Raw genomic sequence first — 20,074 nt, 5'->3', positions numbered from 1 at the left:
TATACCCCCTTATACCCACTGTCCACTGCAGTTTGTATCCTTCTCACCCAAGATGGTAGAGAAAGTTGTGTCCGGACTTGAACTTGCTTTGCTGACGGGCCCAGATGGCATCGGTGCCCATATTCTCAAATCCTACTCTGCCATCCTTGCTTCTCCTTTGTCTGGCCTATTCAGTCTATCCTTCTCCTTTGTCTGGCCTATTCAGTCTATCCTTCTCCTTTGTCCACCTCAAATCAACCTGAAAGTCAGCAAACACCACTCCCATTTACAATAAGGGTGCAAAAACATTGATCCTATCAACTACAGACCAGTGAGATTACTTTCAATTACAAGGAGACTCGTATAATCCATCATCACTGCTGGTGTCGTCTTTCCTGTCTTCAAACAGCCTCATATCTGACGATCAGTTTAGATTCCATACTGGTCAGTCAATTCAGGACATGCTGCTGCTTCTCTCTCAGTAATGGTTGGAGGCCGTGTATCTCAATCAAAAGGTCAGGACTGTCTACTTCAACACGTTTGAGTCATTCAACACAGTTGGTATCCTTATTTGCTTGCCAAGGTCTCTGCTTGTAGCACAGAAGGCCACCTTCGTTCCCCACTGACAAGGAGACTGCAGCTCCATCAATTTCTGCTGATCCCTAGTTGATTAGAAGCTGGTCTGATAAATGGAAAATATTATTTCTTCCTGGAAAATCATCGCTCCGGAAGGATCATCAAACTAACCCACCTATCTATTTCCATGATCAGCCACTGGAAGAGGTTCAAGTTTCAAACTTATAGGTCCTACCATCAGCCATGACCTCTCCGGAGACAACCACAGAGAAAAGCTGGCCTCCAAAACCAGCCGCAGATGGGGCGTCCCGTGTCGATCCAAGTCTTTTCTTGAAAAATCATAGCTACTCAGTCTGCAGGGCCTTTGTCCTTAGATCAATAGACTGCTACTCTCCCATATGGGCTGGCATCCCAGCATCACATCTGTCTTGCCTGGATTCTGTATTTTCTTCAGATTATCCCTTAAAGTCACGAGTACTCGACACAGGACATGTTGTACCGGATTGGCTGTCTTGTCGAGCCTGGTTCGGTCCACTTCATCAAATGGTCCTACAGACCTACACCATCACTGAAGACTCTAGGATACCCATGTATTAAGCAGCCCTCATACTGTTGAGTATCAACGTTTTATTAGCAAGTTCAAACTCGTGCAGGAGAAACAAGAGCATGTCTCAAGCAAGCACCATGTCACACCGGAGATGACGTGTACAAAATGTCACACGAAAATGACATGTACAAACTAGAACGGCACTCAGTAGAGAGCATACCTCCACCGGGTGGCCATATCACTCAATGGTGAAGAATCACTTAAAAAATTAAATAATTCTCATATCCGAATCCATATTCAGATCTTCACCAAAATCTAACCATTTTGTCCTTGTGACATACGCCACATCTCTGCCAAATTTCGGCCGAATCTGTCCACAACTTGTTGAGATATTTTGTTCAGAAACAAACAGACAGGGGTGAAAACATAACCTCCATCCACCTTTGGTGGCGTAGGTAACTAACTCTCCATATCACACGCCCAGCCTCTCTCTTTAAATTCTTATCCTGTTCGTTCATTCCTTTGCTGATTGTACCCAATTGTTGTCCCACTAACCCACTGTCAGTTCAACCTTGGTCTTTCATGAGCCCCACTGTTGTAGAGAAAAAGGAGAATGCAAGGGCAGGGCGAGTGCTAAAAGCTGAGTACACGCACCACTAAATGATCTCGCCAGCCGTTAATGGGTCTTACCACTTGTTGTGGAATCAAACTCAGAACTCTTGCAAGAAATGAGGCTTTATTGAACTATTTCTCTACCCATTCCTACAACACAAGAATACAGTTTATTAGTTCCATAAAAAGGCAATCATCATTTTCTAGTTCCTTGCAAGCAAGCCTTTACGTACCTGTTAAATCTCAGTTGTCTACAGCACTGGGGTACATTATGCCACCTCCAGCGCACCGAATGGACACAGTCTATATAAGCTCCCTCCAGGTCATCCCTTCATGCGGATAGTCTCTCCACTCAGCTCAAGGCAATACAACATATTTCATCACACCACTTTACAATATTTGCTATGTATTCCACAATGGCTCAAGGTGAATTGGCCTGCAGCAAATATAGTACTTGTTTTCTACAATAAATTGTTGAATAGTGTCCAAATTTTTTCCACTGCAGTGCCATCCCCACCAGAGCTGAAACCACAGGAACCTTACGAGTCGACGGACAATTCGATCACAGTGTATTGGTCCATGCCCATTGCGCACACTGTGGATTACTACAATGTGTTCTATATTCCTCAAGACAGCACAGGGAATGTCCATGGAGGTATGATGTTTGGTATCCTCAATTTTATGGTACATGGTAAAAGTAGGGCATGGTAAAACAAAGGGAAAGCGAATACGTGACTTTGAAAATGACGTCTGAATGCTAACGAGGCCTTTTGCTCATGCCCTGTTTGTGCGTTTTCAATGACTCGGATCGGTTCGCCGGGCACTTTTAACCTGCCGTTGCACACATGAAATCTGTAATTCAAACGATGTGGATGTAGGAAGGCTAAAAAATCAGCTTTTTATGAGGTCGCGACTGTTTCAACTTTGTAAAGAACATTTCGTAAATCAAGGTTAAAGTTTTTTATTTATTAATTTTTTAATTTATCTTTAACTCATTGTTTGTCCGTGTCTGGTGAAAATACACCATTACTCACTTTTATCTACATTCTTCCCTTACTTACAATACTGTACTGGCATAATAAGTCATTACAATTTTTTTGTAATGTAATGTAATTTTGTAATTACAATTTTTTTTTACTCCTGGACAGTTATTGCGAAACAAAGGATATCCGAGGATTATTGCATTATTGACAACCTGGAGGCCAACACGGCTTTCATGTTCTGGGTTTCTGCTGTGAATAGAGCTGGAGAAAGTGTAAGCAGCACACCAGCTCTCTATATGACAGGTAACTAGTCGATGTATGACTTGTACTAGAATGGTATGCATGAGCTAATAATTGTTCATGATACATCAATTGATAAAGCCTGGTGTTGGCTTAACGGTTAGGGTGCGGCTTGGGATCCTAGGATCCTGGGTTCGAATCTCGGTTGATCGCTGAATTAACGCCAGGGGGGTTGACTCAGCCTGTCATCCTTCCGAGGTCGGCAAATTGAGCACCAGCTCACTGGTAATTCCCATTGTGTGTCGCAAGAGGCGACAAACAGGGTTGGCGGCAGGAAGGACATCCGGCCATAAAACATTGCTTCAAAAAGGGGACCACGGTGCCCGAAAAAAGGCCAACCCCCACTCTGCGGGGAAAAATGGCATCTAAAGGTGGTTCTTATACATCAGTTGGTACAATATACACGAGCAGAGACAAACTGTTTAGAATTTTGATGGTAGGAAACCTCCTACAGAAGGCCGAGTGCAACTAGTGGAACAAGTGTGTGTGTTTCTGGTGTAGTGCTTGCATGAGGTGCTGCATCTCGGAGCACACAGCAGTTGTCTGTCTGTATTTGTAACTGTAGACCACTGCTTGCCAGTACTCTGGCTAAATCCTGTGCCTATGAAGGAAATTGGATACAAAGTAATTTCAATGAGATGTGAATGTTAAGTTGGGTTCAGTTCTTGGTAAAAATTGGTATAAAAGCATATATAAGAAAAATGTGCTCAAATATTAAAGAACAGGTAGCAAGTATTTTAGATTATCAAATGGTATTTCCATCATGAAACCATTTTAAAAATCTATATATATTTTATTTTGACAGAGTCTAAGGCTTATGGAGGAGGTATTGCATCACACACACACACACGTAAACACAATTTTATGTGTTGAACTCGGTATAATAGCACAATTAACGAATCTGCGCCGACAGGATGGCCTAGACTCTAGAGGTACGCACACTGGCCTATAAGCTGTTGATCTAGCCGGGGTTGGAATCCCAACCCAACTATAAACTGCCACCCTGGTGTTTCATGGGCAGGCTGACTCATCAATGCGTGTGCCATCGATGACGTTGAACTGGGCATTCCATCTGCCAACATTAGTTGGTGCATGTCAGAGATACCACGGTGTCTTTAGCGAAGAGTCGGTGAGCTATCCCGACATCATGAACAAGTTACAAATTCCTGCTCTAACCAGCAGGGGGCGTTGCATCAGCGGCATAGCTCCGCCCTCAGCCAATGATGCGACCCACAGCCTTGTGTTGGTTATGAAGAAGAAGAAGAAACAAATATATAATCCCCATTTGTCCAGCCCTGTCCTCCTTTTTTGGCACAGTTGCCACTTTTTAGCTCATTTTTGCGCAGTATAGGACGTACATCGAACTAGGGCAGCATTGCATGTACTTACACTCTTGCATATATACATATTATGACATCCCAGTATTCTCATTCGTCTTGATTGCTGCTGTTTTTATTTGTGATTTTATTGTTCACAATTATTTTATTTTTTTGAAGATAACCAAACGTTGTGTCACCCAAATGTCTGGAAACAGAGACATGTACAAATTTATGATTGAATTTCCTTCGCAGGATACTTCCGAACATTTCTCCAATGGAAAAACGATAATCAATGTGAAACAATTCAACACCGAAAAAGTGACCTATTTTGTGGCACAACCCATATTAGTTAAAGAAATGTGGATGTAGCACAAGAAAAATCATCCAAATGCTCTCCTTCTGCATCTAAGCTTCCTTGTGTATCACAAATTGGTCCTCAGCTTGTAGAAGATAAAACATGCATGAAACAGTCAAAATGTGGTATTCCATTTTGATCTGTTGCATTTTCATTGAATATTAAAATAAGACATTGATCATCAAACAAAACCCCCTACATGGTGATGGTCATACCATACCATACCATACCATACCATAACATACCATACCATACCATACCACACCATACCATAACATACCATACCACACCATACCACACCATACCATACCATAACATACCATACCATACCATACCATGAATACCATACCATACCATTAATACATATCATACCATTACCATACCATACCATGAATACCATACCATACCATGAATACATACCATACCATACCATGAATACATATCATACCATTACCATACCATACCATGAATACCATACCATACCATGAATACATACCATACCATTACCATACCATACCATACCATTACCACACCATACCATACATACCATACCATGAATGCATATCATACCATTACCATACCATACCATGAATACATACCATACCATACCATGAATACATATCATACCATTACCATACCATACCATGAATACCATACCATACCATGAATGCATATCATACCATTACCATATCATACCATGAATACATACCATACCATACCATGAATACATATCATACCATTACCATACCATACCATGAATGCATATCATACCATTACCATACCATACCATGAATACATACCATACCATACCATGAATACATATCATACCATTACCATACCATACCATGAATACCATACCATACCATGAATACATACCATACCATTACCATACCATACCATACCATTACCACACCATACCATACATACCATACCATGAATGCATATCATACCATTACCATACCATACCATGAATACATACCATACCATACCATGAATACATACCATACCATTACCATACCATACCATACCATTACCACACCATACCATACCATACCATGAATACATACCATACCATTACCATACCATACCATACCATTACCACACCATACCATACCATACATACCATACCATGAATACATATCATACCATGGTGCCCATACCAATGACAGCATCAGGGAACTCATGATAATTGGTGAACCTTTCTGGGGCTAAAAACCATTCCTGAACAGGTTGCCATGGCTACAGTGTAGAAATTTCCGCTGAGTCGTCATGGGGATTCAACCCACAGCAGTGTGGGGAATGCAACAAGGTTTTACCTTCTTCACCACAAAGCCACTCTTTTTTTATTGGTATTTCTGTGGAAACCAGAACTGAGTGCCGTATACAAATATTGAGCGATATTCAAAATACTGGATGTGGCTTTGGTGAAAGGAAGAGGTTACAAGAACCAATTTGTGCAACCATGCAATGGCCAGATGTATGTGGTATATGAATGTCATTCATTGCCTCTACTTCCTCACAGGGCATGCAGGGGGCCCATGCTAAATTTAAACACGTCCTGGAGTTTGGGTCTTAGAGGTCTTGGGTCTTAGAGGTCTATTATCCTGGAGTTATGTTGTTCAAAATATTACAATCGTGTTTTCAAAGTTTTATGTTCAATTTCTTTAAAATGCAAAACACGTTGGATTGACTGATCGTGGTTACTGTCATCAACAGTGCCATCTGCACCAGAACTATTGGCCTCCATGACCTCATGGCATGACCATGGAGCAACCTTGCGATGGCAACCCACCTTCAAAACGCATGGGCTATCCTATACCCTGGAGGTCCAGCATCTGGAATCGTTCCGGAACATTCCAGATTCACCGCTCTGGTGACTTCTCATACTAAATTCATTTAAAAGTGTATCCTTCAATGGACATTTCTCAGACAAACGAGGGGAGTTCAGATGTTCTAGGAATGACGTAGTGATACTACTCAAAACCACACCAACCTTTATGTCTAATTTTATATTGTATACATGAGTACAGTGTGCATATAGAGGAGAAGGCCATCATATACTGTAAATCGTACTCTCTGCACGAGGTATGGAGAATGCACAGAAAGGGAGAATGTTTTATGGACCAACTGAAGAAGTCAAAAATTATCAGACAAAGTGGAATCAGTCCACCTTAATACGTTTACTATGGGCACGTCAACAATCCACAAATACCTATCCAAAGACGATATAAGACTGATAACTTATGAACACAAGCATCTAAAGATAGGAAGGAAATGACACGAGAGCTAGTAATTGAACAAAGGAAGAAAAACTGGTCAAAAGAAGGAAAATGGATATTGCTGTGGGTTATGGAATGAAAGGGCGTAAAACAAGAAAGGGCAGACACGTGAGAGTTGCTGTTCCGAAGGGCATGACGAGAGTATCAATGGAATGAAATGATAGAAATAAGAATGACAAGTCAGGAGACGACGATGGTTCAGGAGCGAGTATACCGGTATTCAATGACAAAGGTCAAAACCGACATTGAAAATATATAAATAGGAATGTATTATCTGTTATGAGACTAGTTAGCTCCACAATACCGAAAATTCGGTTCGATTTGGCGTCAGGAAGGGCATCCGGCCATAAAAAAACATTGCTTCAAACAGGGAACCATGATTGTCATGGGGCCCGCAAGGCTAACCCCCGCTCTAGCGGGGAAAATGGCCTTAAAACGATCATTCATTCATTCATTCTGACAACTATGAAAATTTGACCTTTGTGACCTTTAAATGTCAAAACGAAGGTTACTGACCTTGAAATGAGATAGAAAATAATGTATAATCAGTTATGAGGTTACTTAGCTACACAATATCGAAAATTTGGTTCGATTCCGACAACTTTGAAAATTTGACCTTTGTGACCTTGAAATGTCAAAACGAAGGTTACTGACCTTGAAATGAGATAGAAAATAATGTATCATCAGTTATGAGGTTAGTTAGCTACACAAATACCGAAAATTCGGTTTGATTCAACAACTTTGAAAATTTCACCTTTGTGACCTTGAAATGTCAAAACGAAGGTTACTGACCTTGAAATGAGATAGAAAATAATGTATAATCAGTTATGAGGTTACTTAGCTACACAATACCGAAAATTCGGTTTGATTCCGACAACTTTGAAAATTTCACCTTTGTGACCTTGAAATGTCAAAACGAAGGTTACTGACCTTGAAATGAGATAGAAAATAATGTATAATCAGTTATGAGGTTAGTTAGCTACACAATACCGAAAATTCGGTTCGATTCCGACAACTTTGAAAATTTGACCTTTGTGACTTTGAAATGTCAAAACGAAGGTTACTGACCTTGAAATGAGATAGAAAATAATGTATCATCAGTTATGAGGTTAGTTAGCTACACAATACCGAAAATTCGGTTTGATTCCGACAACTTTGAAAATTTGACCTTTGTGATCTTGAAATGTCAAAACGAAGGTTACTGACCTTGAAATGAGATAGAAAATAATGTATAATCAGTTATGAGGTTAGTTAGCTACACAAATACTGAAAATTCGGTTCGATTCCGACAACTTTGAAAATTTGACCTTTGTGACCTTGAAATGTCAAAACGAAGGTTACTGACCTTGAAATGAGATAGAAAATAATGTATAATCAGTTATGAGGTTAGTTAGCTACACGATACCGAAAATTCGGTTTGATTCCGACAACTTTGAAAATTTGACCTTTGTGACCTTCAAAGGTCAAAGGTCGAAGATTCTGAAATTTGTTGGAAAACTTGTATTTCATGATGTATGTGATAATATAAAAACATGTACGACATTTCATCCTTTCAGGAAGTGAACAATGTAATAAAACCATCAAAAATCAACTTTTCTAAATTTCGTGACCTTGTGACCTTGACCTTGGGGAGAAAATGAAAAATCGAGCTCTGTGGGGCTAGACACATGACATTGGCCTAACCAAATACCGAAACCCTTGTCAGATTCCACCAACTCCCTCGGAGAAGATGTAGCTTGAACTCGATTACCCCCTAAAAAGACATCTCTTGCGGGCATGGCCCCGCCCACAATGGGCGCAATACGCCCACTCTAGGCAGGACACAACTAGATCATGATATCAACCTCCCACCCAAGTTTCATCAAGATTTTTTTTTGGTTTTTTTTGTATACTGAATCGAGGCTCGTGAAAGAGCTAACATTTACTTCACAAACAAATCAACCAGACAAACAAAATATATAAAAAGAGGGAGCGGAAAACAAGATGGGGGAGAGAAGGGGAAGCACACAAACACAACATTTGAGAGCAGGGAGATGTGTGGGTGGAAGAGGGCTTGGGGGGAGGAGGCGTGGGAAGGGGGGGGGGGGGAGGGAGAAGTATAAAACACAAGGACACCAAGGACTTCCAGGACAGAAGTTGGTATTTCAAAAAAGTGGAATTGGGGTGAAATTAGCGGGGGTAGAAAAGATCAAGGTTTTGGATGGGGGAAGATAAGAGATGGTGGTGAACAGCTGTTTTAAAGACCTGGAGGGTGGAGTGGGATTGAAGAGAGTGAGGGAGTTTGTTCCAGAGGTGGGAGAAAAGAGGAATGAAGGAGTGAAGGTGAGCAGAGAGCCGAGATTTCGGCAGTTTGACCATAAGAGGGTTGCAGGCAGATCTTGTGCGACCTGTAGGAATATTTGCGGGACAGAGCCCAGAGAGAGCTGGGGGGGCAAGGCCAGAGAGGAGTCGGTAGAAGACGGAAAGACCACCAACCTGCCTGCGGTGAGTGAGTGAGAGGCCCTTGGAGTTAGCTTCATCGCGGGAGATTCCAATGATTCTGTTACACACAAAGTGGCATACTTCCTGGTGCAGTTCCTGCTCCATTGCAGCAATCTTCTTACCAATTGTGCTTCACATTTGTTCAAACTCTCATGGCTTTGTGAAATATACCAGGTGGTTTAAAACATTCCGAAGGAGTATGTCGAGCTGAGTCGAAATCTGGTCACCTCTCTGGCCGTTTAACTGCCATATGATGGACAAACCAGACATGTGCTGCATACAGAACAAAGAATTGGCGTAATGTCACGAGGATGGCAAAAACCGTTTTGGTAAAATGGTCGACTGATTAGGCACACCCCCTCCACCTTGGGTATATCTGGGAGGCCATCCCAGGTCTCAAAGTATCCACCTCCGTGTGAGTGTGTGTGAGTCCATATATGCATGTATGGATGTGTACCTTTGTGTTGTTGGCTGCTATTTCCACACGTGGGTGAGTTTCAGGAGATGGAACGGAGACCTACCAGGTCTCAAAGTATATACCTCCATTGTGTGTGCCTGTGTGTGTGTATACAAGTGTGCATTTGTGTCCAATATTTGTGTACATATGTAAAATCAAAAAAAAAATACTAATCCCATCACCTTTAAAGCTAATGTTGTGCCAGGTTTCTAAACTAGTGCTTCCTCCGATGATAATTGCTCCTGTGCCCTGTAAATGATATCATCTGTAAATGTAAATAAATAAAGATCCCCTGTAAATAAAGATCCCCTCCCCTGTAAATAAAGATCAGATGATATCATCCGGTCGTTATGCTGCGGACAGACAGACTGACAGACACACACCCATGACGATTATAGTGGTCACTCTGTTTGATAACTCGTGAACCAATTAGTCCCAAATGGGACAGATGCTTGTCTCCTGATGGAAGTGGGTCATAGTCGGGCTGCATTAGGTGATAAAGAGGGTCTTAAGGGTCTGAGGGGCCTAGGGGGACTTGGGGGTTTTAAGTCTTTGGGTTCTAGAGGGTATTATGGATCTTAGGGGTCTTGAAGGGTCTTAGGGTTCCAAAGGGTCTTAGAGTTCTAAAGAGACTTAGGGTTCTGGGGAGTCTCTAGAGGGCTTTGGGATCTTAAAGGGTCTTAATGGTCTTAGGGTTCTGTAGGGTGTTAAGGAGTCCGAAGAGGTCCAAAGTGTTGAAGGGGTCTTAAAAGGACTAAAAAATTAAATAATAAAAAGGATTTTCTGCCCCCCGCCACCCTCTCCCCCACCCCCTCCAAATTATTGGTCCTCCCCTCCCCATTTCTTTCCCGTTCTTCAAACCAAGAGGGCATAACGACATTAATGTTAAAACGTAATCAAGAGTTTAATTAAATAATGATAAGATCAAGTTAAATTAAGAGGATTAATTGGTTGAAATTAAATGAGAGGAAACATCGATGATATAATATTGCGATATGTGTTGGACATACAAACAAAGATTACATTTTGAGTTAATTAGCTAATTATCTCACCACCTGGATGGAGATTTTAACAAGGGCTCCATTCGTTTTTGAGCATCGACGCCATGAATCCTTGTGCTGAATTTCAAAATGATCCGTTGAGCTGCCTCGGAGAAGTAGGGAAAAAAGGAAAAATGTTAGCGGACCATTGCTGGACTGACTGACTGTCGGAAGGACATCGTTATGGCTTTAACAGCTCATCTCGACTCCATCGTAGATGAGATAAAAAGACAAGAAAATTAATCAATCAAGTTTACTTTTAAGACAACAGCTTTGGCGAGAAACAAGGCGAATGTGTCCTTCTAAACGCAGAAAGCAGCCCGGGGTGTGTTCAGTTACCAAGCTCACCAAGTGGCTTAAGCACTCAAGTAAGAACTCCATCAAAACTGTTGTTAAGGAACGGCTGGCTTGGCAAGCGCTAGCGAGCTGCTTGGTAACTGAATACACCCTGGCAGATGGAAGATGGATGACATTTAGAGGTTGGGCAAAACCAGAAAGCGATTTATAATACAGTATACAGATAGGTCTGCAATCACTGGACAATGGGACAACAGACGTTTTTGGTGTTGTTGTTGTTGTTGTTGGTGTTGTTGTCTAGCCCCGAATAGTTCTCTCGAATAAGCCCGCGACAAGGAGATGATCGATTTCACAGGAGGGACTCAGAGAACCCCCACGTCCAGGATGGTGGATTTATCGGCACTCTGACCGTGACCGCACTGCCCTAACGAATCCAGACAGCAGGGGGAAATGGGGAAGATTTGGCCTCCGACTTGTATTGAGGGGTACAACTACTGTGAAAAGGCATACTTTTTAGGTTTTTAAAAATGTTTTTACATATTTTTTTAGGTAGTCAGTTGTAGACAGCATCCGCTCAGGGTAGCACTACCATTCGGACTTTGGAGCGATAAAGTGGTGCCCGGGCCCTTTTCATTTTTCTTTTCTTTACATTATTCACTTTTCATTATTCACTTTTCATTATACACTTTTCATCATACACTTTTCATTATTCACTATTCATCATACATTTTTCATCACACACTTTTCATCATACACTTTTCATCATACACTTTTCATCATACACTTTTCATCATACACTTTTCATCCAACACTTTTCATCATACACTTTTCATCATACACTTTTCATCATACACTTTTCATCATACACTTTTCATCATACACTTTTCATCCTACACTTTTCATCATACACTTTTCATCATACACTTTTCATCATACACTTTTCATCATACACTTTTCATCATACACTTTTCATCATACACTTTTCATCATACACTTTTCATCATACACTTTTCATCATACACTTTTCATCATACACATTTCATCCTACACTTTTCATCCTACACTTTTCATCATACACTTTTCATCATACACTTTTCATCATACACTTTTCATCACAAACTTTTCATCATACACTTTTCATCATACACTTTTCATCATACACTTTTCATCATACACTTTTCATCCTACACTTTTCATCATACACTTTTAATCATACACTTTTCATCATACACTTTTCATCATACACTTTTCATCATACACTTTTCATCATACACTTTTCATCATACACTTTTCAACATACACTTTTCATCATACACTTTTCATCATACACTTTTCATCACACACTTTTCATCCTACACTTTTCATCATACACTTTTCATCATACACTTTTCATCATACACTTTTCATCATACACTTTTCATCATACACTTTTCATCATACACTTTTCATCCTACACTTTTCATCATACACTTTTCATCATACACTTTTCAACATACACTTTTCATCATATACTTTTCATCATACACTTTTCATCATACACTTTTCATCATACACTTTTCATCATACACTTTTCATCATACACTTTTCATCATACACTTTTCAACATACACTTTTCATCATACACTTTTCATCATACACTTTTCATCATACACTTTTCATCATACACTTTTCATCACACACTTTTCATCATACACTTTTCATCATACACTTTTCATCATACACTTTTCATCATACACTTTTCATCATACACTTTTCATCATACACTTTTCATCATACACTTTTCATCATACACTTTTCATCATACACTTTTCATCATACACTTTTCATCATACACTTTTCATCATACACTTTTCATCATACACTTTTCATCATACACTTTTCATCCTACACTTTTCATCATACACTTTTCATCATACACTTTTCATCATACACTTTTCAACATACACTTTTCATCACACACTTTTCATCCTACACTTTTCATCATACACTTTTCATCATACACTTTCCATCATACACTTTTCATCATACACTTCTCATCATACACTTTTCATCATACACTTTTCATCATACACTTTTCATCCTACACTTTTCATCATACACTTTTCATCATACACTTTTCAACATACACTTTTCATCATACACTTTTCAACATACACTTTTCAACATACACTTTTCATCACAAACTTTTCATCCTACACTTTTCATCATACACTTTTCATCATACACTTTTCAACATACACTTTTCATCACAAACTTTTCATCCTACACTTTTCATCATACACTTTTCATCATACACTTTTCATCATACACTTTTCATAATACACTTTTCATCATACACTTTTCATCATACACTTTTCATCATACACTTTTCATCATACACTTTTCATCACACACTTTTCATCCTACACTTTTCATCATACACTTTTCATCATACACTTTTCATCATACACTTTTCATCATACACTTTTCATCATACACTTTTCATCATACACTTTTCATCATACACTTTTCATCATACACTTTTCATCACACACTTTTCATCCCACACTTTTCATCATAAACTTTTCATCATACACTTTTCATCATACACTTTTCATCATAAACTTTTCATTATTCACTTTTCATCATAAACTTTTCATCATACACTTTTCATCATAAACTTTTCATTATACACTTTTCATTATTCACTTTTCATCATACACTATTCATCATACACTTTTCATCATAAACTTTTCATCATACACTATTCATCATACACTTTTCATTATTCACTATTCATCCTACACTTTTCATCATACACTTTTCATTATTCACTTTTCATCATAAAGTTTTCATCATACAGTTTTCATCATAACTTTTCATTATACACTTTTCATTATTCACTTGTCATCATACACTATTCATCATACACTTTTCATGATTCACTTTTCATCATACACGATTCATCATACACTTTTCATTATTCACTATTCATCCTACACTTTTCATCATACACTTTTCATTATTCACTTGTCATCATACACTATTCATCATACACTTTTCATTATTCACTTTTCATCATACACTATTCATCATACACTTTTCATTATTCACTATTCATCCTACACTTTTCACCATACACTTTTCATTATTCACTTGTCATCATACACTATTCATCATACACTTTTCATTATTCACTTTTCATCATACACTATTCATCATACACTTTTCATTATTCACTATTCATCCTGCACTTTTCATCATACACTTTTCATCATACACTTTTCATCACAAACTTTTCATCATACACTTTTCATCATATACTTTTCATCATACACTTTTCATCATACACTTTTCATCCTACACTTTTCATCATACACTTTTCATCATACACTTTTCATCATATACTTTTCATTATTCACTTTTCAGCACACACTTTTCACCATACACTTTTCATTATTCACTTGTCATCATACACTATTCATCATACACTTTTCATTATTCACTTTTCATCATACACTATTCATCATACACTTTTCATTATTCACTATTCATCCTCCACTTTTCATCATACACTTTTCATCATACAATTTTCATCATACACTTTTCATCATACACTTTTCATCCTACACTTTTCATCATACACTTTTCATCATACACTTTTCATCATACACTTTTCATCATACACTTTTCATCACAAACTTTTCATCATACACTTTTCATCATACACTTTTCATCATACACTTATCAACATACACTTTTCATCCTACACTTTTCATCATACACTTTTCATCATACACTTTTCATCATACACTTTTCATCATACACTTTTCATTATACACTTTTCATTATACACTTTTCATTATACACTTTTCATTATACACTTTTCATTATACACTTTTCATCATACACTTTTCATCACACACTTTTCATCCTACACTTTTCATCATACACTTTTCATCATACACTTTTCATCATACACTTTTCATCATACATTTTTCATCATACACTTTTCATCATACACTTTTCATTATTCACTTTTCATCATACACTTTTCATCCTACACTTTTCATCATACACTTTTCATGATACACTTTTCATCATACATTTTTCATCATACACTTTTCATCATACACTTTTCATTATTCACTTTTCATCATACACTTTTCATCACACACTTTTCATCCTACACTTTTCATCATACACTTTTCATCATACACTTTTCATCATACACTTTTCATTATACACTTTTCATTATACACTTTTCATTATTCACTATTCATCCTACACTTTTCATCATACACTTTTCATCATACACTTTTCATCACAAACTTTTCATCATACACTTTTCATCATACACTTTTCATCATACACTTTTCATCATACACTTTTCATCCTACACTTTTCATCCTACACTTTTCATCATACACTTTTCATCATACACTTTTCATCATATACTTTTCATTATTCACTTTTCAGCACACACTTTTCACCATACACTTTTCATTATTCACTTGTCATCATACACTATTCATCATACACTTTTCATTATTCACTTTTCATCATACACTATTCATCATACACTTTTCATTATTCACTATTCATCCTCCACTTTTCATCATACACTTTTCATCATACAATTTTCATCATACACTTTTCATCACAAACTTTTCATCATACACTTTTCATCATACACTTTTCATCATACACTTTTCATCATACACTTTTCAACAGACACTTTTCATCCTACACTTTTCATCATACACTTTTCATCATACACTTTTCATCATACACTTTTCATCATACACTTTTCATTATACACTTTTCATTATACACTTTTCATTATACACTTTTCATCATACACTTTTCATCACACACTTTTCATCCTACACTTTTCATCATACACTTTTCATCATACACTTTTCATCATACACTTTTCATCATACATTTTTCATCATCCACTTTTCATCATACACTTTTCATTATTCACTTTTCATCATACACTTTTCATCACACACTTTTCATCCTACACTTTTCATCATACACTTTTCATTATACACTTTTCATCATACACTTTTCATCACACACTTTTCATCCTACACTTTTCATCATACACTTTTCATCATACACTTTTCATCATACACTTTTCATCATACACTTTTCATCATACATTTTTCATCATACACTTTTCATCATAAACTTTTCATTATTCACTTTTCATCATAAACTTTTCATCATACACTTTTCATCATACACTTTTCATTATACACTTTTCATTATACACTTTTCATAATTCACTTTTCATCATATACTTTTCATTATTCACTTTTCATCATAAACTTTTCATTATACACTTTTCATAATACACTTTTCATAATTCACTTTTCATCATACACTTTTCATTATACACTTTTCATTATACACTTTTCCTAATTCACTTTTCATCATATACTTTTCATTATTCACTTTTCAGCATACACTTTTCACCATACACTTTTCATTATTCACTTCTCATCATACACTATTCAGCATACACTTTTCATTATTCACTTTTCATCATACACTATTCATCATACACTTTTCATTATTCACTATTCATCATACACTTTTCATTATACACTATTCATCATACACTTTTCATTATACACTATTCATCATACACTTTTCATTATACACTATTCATCATACACTTTTCATTATACACTATTCATCATACACTTTTCATCACACACTTTTCATCATACACTTTTCATTATACACTATTCATCATACACTTTTCATCATACACTTTTCATAATCCACTTTTCATCATACACTTTTCATTATACACTATTCATCATACACTTTTCATTATACACTTTTCATCATACACTTTTCATCATACACTTTTCATTATACACTATTCATCATACACTTTTCATTATACACTATTCATCATACAATTTTCATCATACACTTTTCATCATACACTTTTCATTATACACTATTCATCATACACTTTTCATCATCCACTTTTCATCATACACTTTTCATTATTCACTTTTCATCATAAACTTTTCATTATACACTATTCATCAAACACTATTCATCATACACTTTTCATCATACACTTTTCATCATACACTTTTCATTATACACTATTCATCATACACTTTTCATTATACACTATTCATCATACACTTTTCATCATACACTTTTCATCATACACTTTTCATTATACACTATTCATCATACACTTTTCATCATTCACTTTTCATCATACACTTTTCATTATTCACTTTTCATCATACACTTTTCATTATACACTTTTCATTATACACTTTTCATCATACACTTTTCATCATACACTTTTCATCATAAACTTTTCACCATACACTATTCATCATAAACTTTTCATTATTCACTTTTCATTATTCACTTTTCAGCATACACTTTTCATTATTCACTTGTCATCATACACTATTCATCATACACTTTTCATTATTCACTTTTCATCATACACTTTTCATTATACACTATTCATCATACACTTTTCATTATACACTATTCATCATACACTTTTCATCATACACTTTTCATCATACACTTTTCATTATACACTATTCATCATACACTTTTCATCATCCACTTTTCATCATACACTTTTCATTATTCACTTTTCATCATAAACTTTTCATTATACACTATTCATCATACACTATTCATCATACACTTTTCATCATACACTTTTCATCATACACTTTTCATTATACACTATTCATCATACACTTTTCATTATACACTATTCATCATACACTTTTCATCATACACTATTCATCATACACTTTTCATCATACACTTTTCATCATACACTTTTCATTATACACTATTCATCATACACTTTTCATCATCCACTTTTCATCATACACTTTTCATTATTCACTTTTCATCATACACTTTGCATTATACACTTTTCATTATACACTTTTCATCATACACTTTTCATCATACACTTTTCATCATAAACTTTTCACCATACACTATTCATCATAAACTTTTCATTATTCACTTTTCATTATTCACTTTTCAGCATACACTTTTCATTATTCACTTGTCATCATACACTATTCATCATACACTTTTCATTATTCACTTTTCATCATACACTTTTCATCATACACTTTTCATTATACACTTTTCATTATACACTTTTTATAATTCACTTTTCATCATATACTTTTCATAATTCACTTTTCATTATAAACTTTTCATTATACACTTTTCATTATACACTTTTCATAATTCACTTTTCATCATACACTTTTCATTATACACTTTTCATTATACACTTTTCATAATTCACTTTTCATCATATACTTTTCATTTTTCACTTTTCAGCATACACTTTTCACCATACACTTTTCATCATACACTTTTCATTATACACTTTTCATCATACACTTTTCATTATTCACTTGTCATCATACACTATTCATCATACACTTTTCATTATTCACTTGTCATCATACACTATTCATCATACACTTTTCATTATTCACTTTTCATCATACACTATTCATCATACACTATTCATCATACACTTTTCATTATTCACTATTCATCATACACTTTTCATTATACACTATTCATCAAACACTTTTCATTATACACTATTCATCATACACTTTTCATTAAACACTATTCATCATACACTTTTCATTATACACTATTCATCATACACTTTTCATTATACACTATTCATCATACACTTTTCATTATTCACTATTCATCATACACTTTTCATTATTCACTTTTCATCATACACTTTTCATCATACACTATTCATCATACACTTTTCATTATACACTTTTCATTATTCACTTTTCATCATACACTTTTCATCATACACTTTTCATCATACACTTTTCATTATTCACTTTTCATCATACACTATTCATCATCCACTTTTCATCATACACTTTTCATTATTCACTTTTCATCATACACTTTTCATCATACACTTTTCATTATACACTTTTCATCATACACTTTTCATCACACACTTTTCATCCTACACTTTTCATCATACACTTTTCATCATACACTTTTCATCATACACTTTTCATCATACATTTTTCATCATTCACTTTTCATCATAAACTTTTCATTATTCACTTTTCATCATAAACTTTTCATCATACACTTTTCATCATACACTTTTCATCATACACTTTTCATCATACATTTTTCATCATACACTTTTCATCATAAACTTTTCATTATTCACTTTTCATCATAAACTTTTCATCATACACTTTTCATCATACACTTTTCATTATACACTTTTCATTATACACTTTTCATAATTCACTTTTCATCATATACTTTTCATTATTCACTTTTCATCATAAACTTTTCATTATACACTTTTCATTATACACTTTTCATAATTCACTTTTCATCATACACTTTTCATTATACACTTTTCATTATACACTTTTCATAATTCACTTTTCATCATATACTTTTCATTATTCACTTTTCAGCATACACTTTTCACCATACACTTTTCATTATTCACTTCTCATCATACACTATTCATCATACACTTTTCATTATTCACTTTTCATCATACACTATTCATCATACACTTTTCATTATTCACTATTCATCATACACTTTTCATTATACACTATTCATCATACACTTTTCATTATACACTATTCATCATACACTTTTCATTATACACTATTCATCATACACTTTTCATTATACACTATTCATCATACACTTTTCATCACACACTTTTCATCATACACTTTTCATTATACACTATTCATCATACACTTTTCATCATACACTTTTCATAATACACTTTTCATCATACACTT

The 20,074-nt window shown here is 35.8% G+C and overlaps 1 protein-coding gene across 1 annotated transcript in view; it reads left to right on the top strand.

Moving 5' to 3' along the window:
• Positions 1 to 20,074, top strand: part of LOC137421273 (fibronectin type III and SPRY domain-containing protein 2) — a 204,794-nt gene that overhangs the window by 39,631 nt on the left and 145,089 nt on the right. The window contains exons 8-10 of the mRNA XM_068107170.2: positions 2,220 to 2,369; positions 2,863 to 3,000; positions 6,388 to 6,544. Of these exons, the coding sequence (XP_067963271.2) occupies positions 2,220 to 2,369; positions 2,863 to 3,000; positions 6,388 to 6,544 (445 nt within the window). The remainder of the gene's footprint in view (positions 1 to 2,219; positions 2,370 to 2,862; positions 3,001 to 6,387; positions 6,545 to 20,074) is intronic.

This window comes from Myxine glutinosa, chromosome 2 (assembly GCF_964187855.1).
Source record: "Myxine glutinosa chromosome 2, kmMyxGlut1.1, whole genome shotgun sequence".
Classification (NCBI taxonomy): Eukaryota; Metazoa; Chordata; class Myxini; order Myxiniformes; family Myxinidae; genus Myxine; species Myxine glutinosa.
This window is presented reverse-complemented; position numbering and strand designations above follow the sequence as displayed.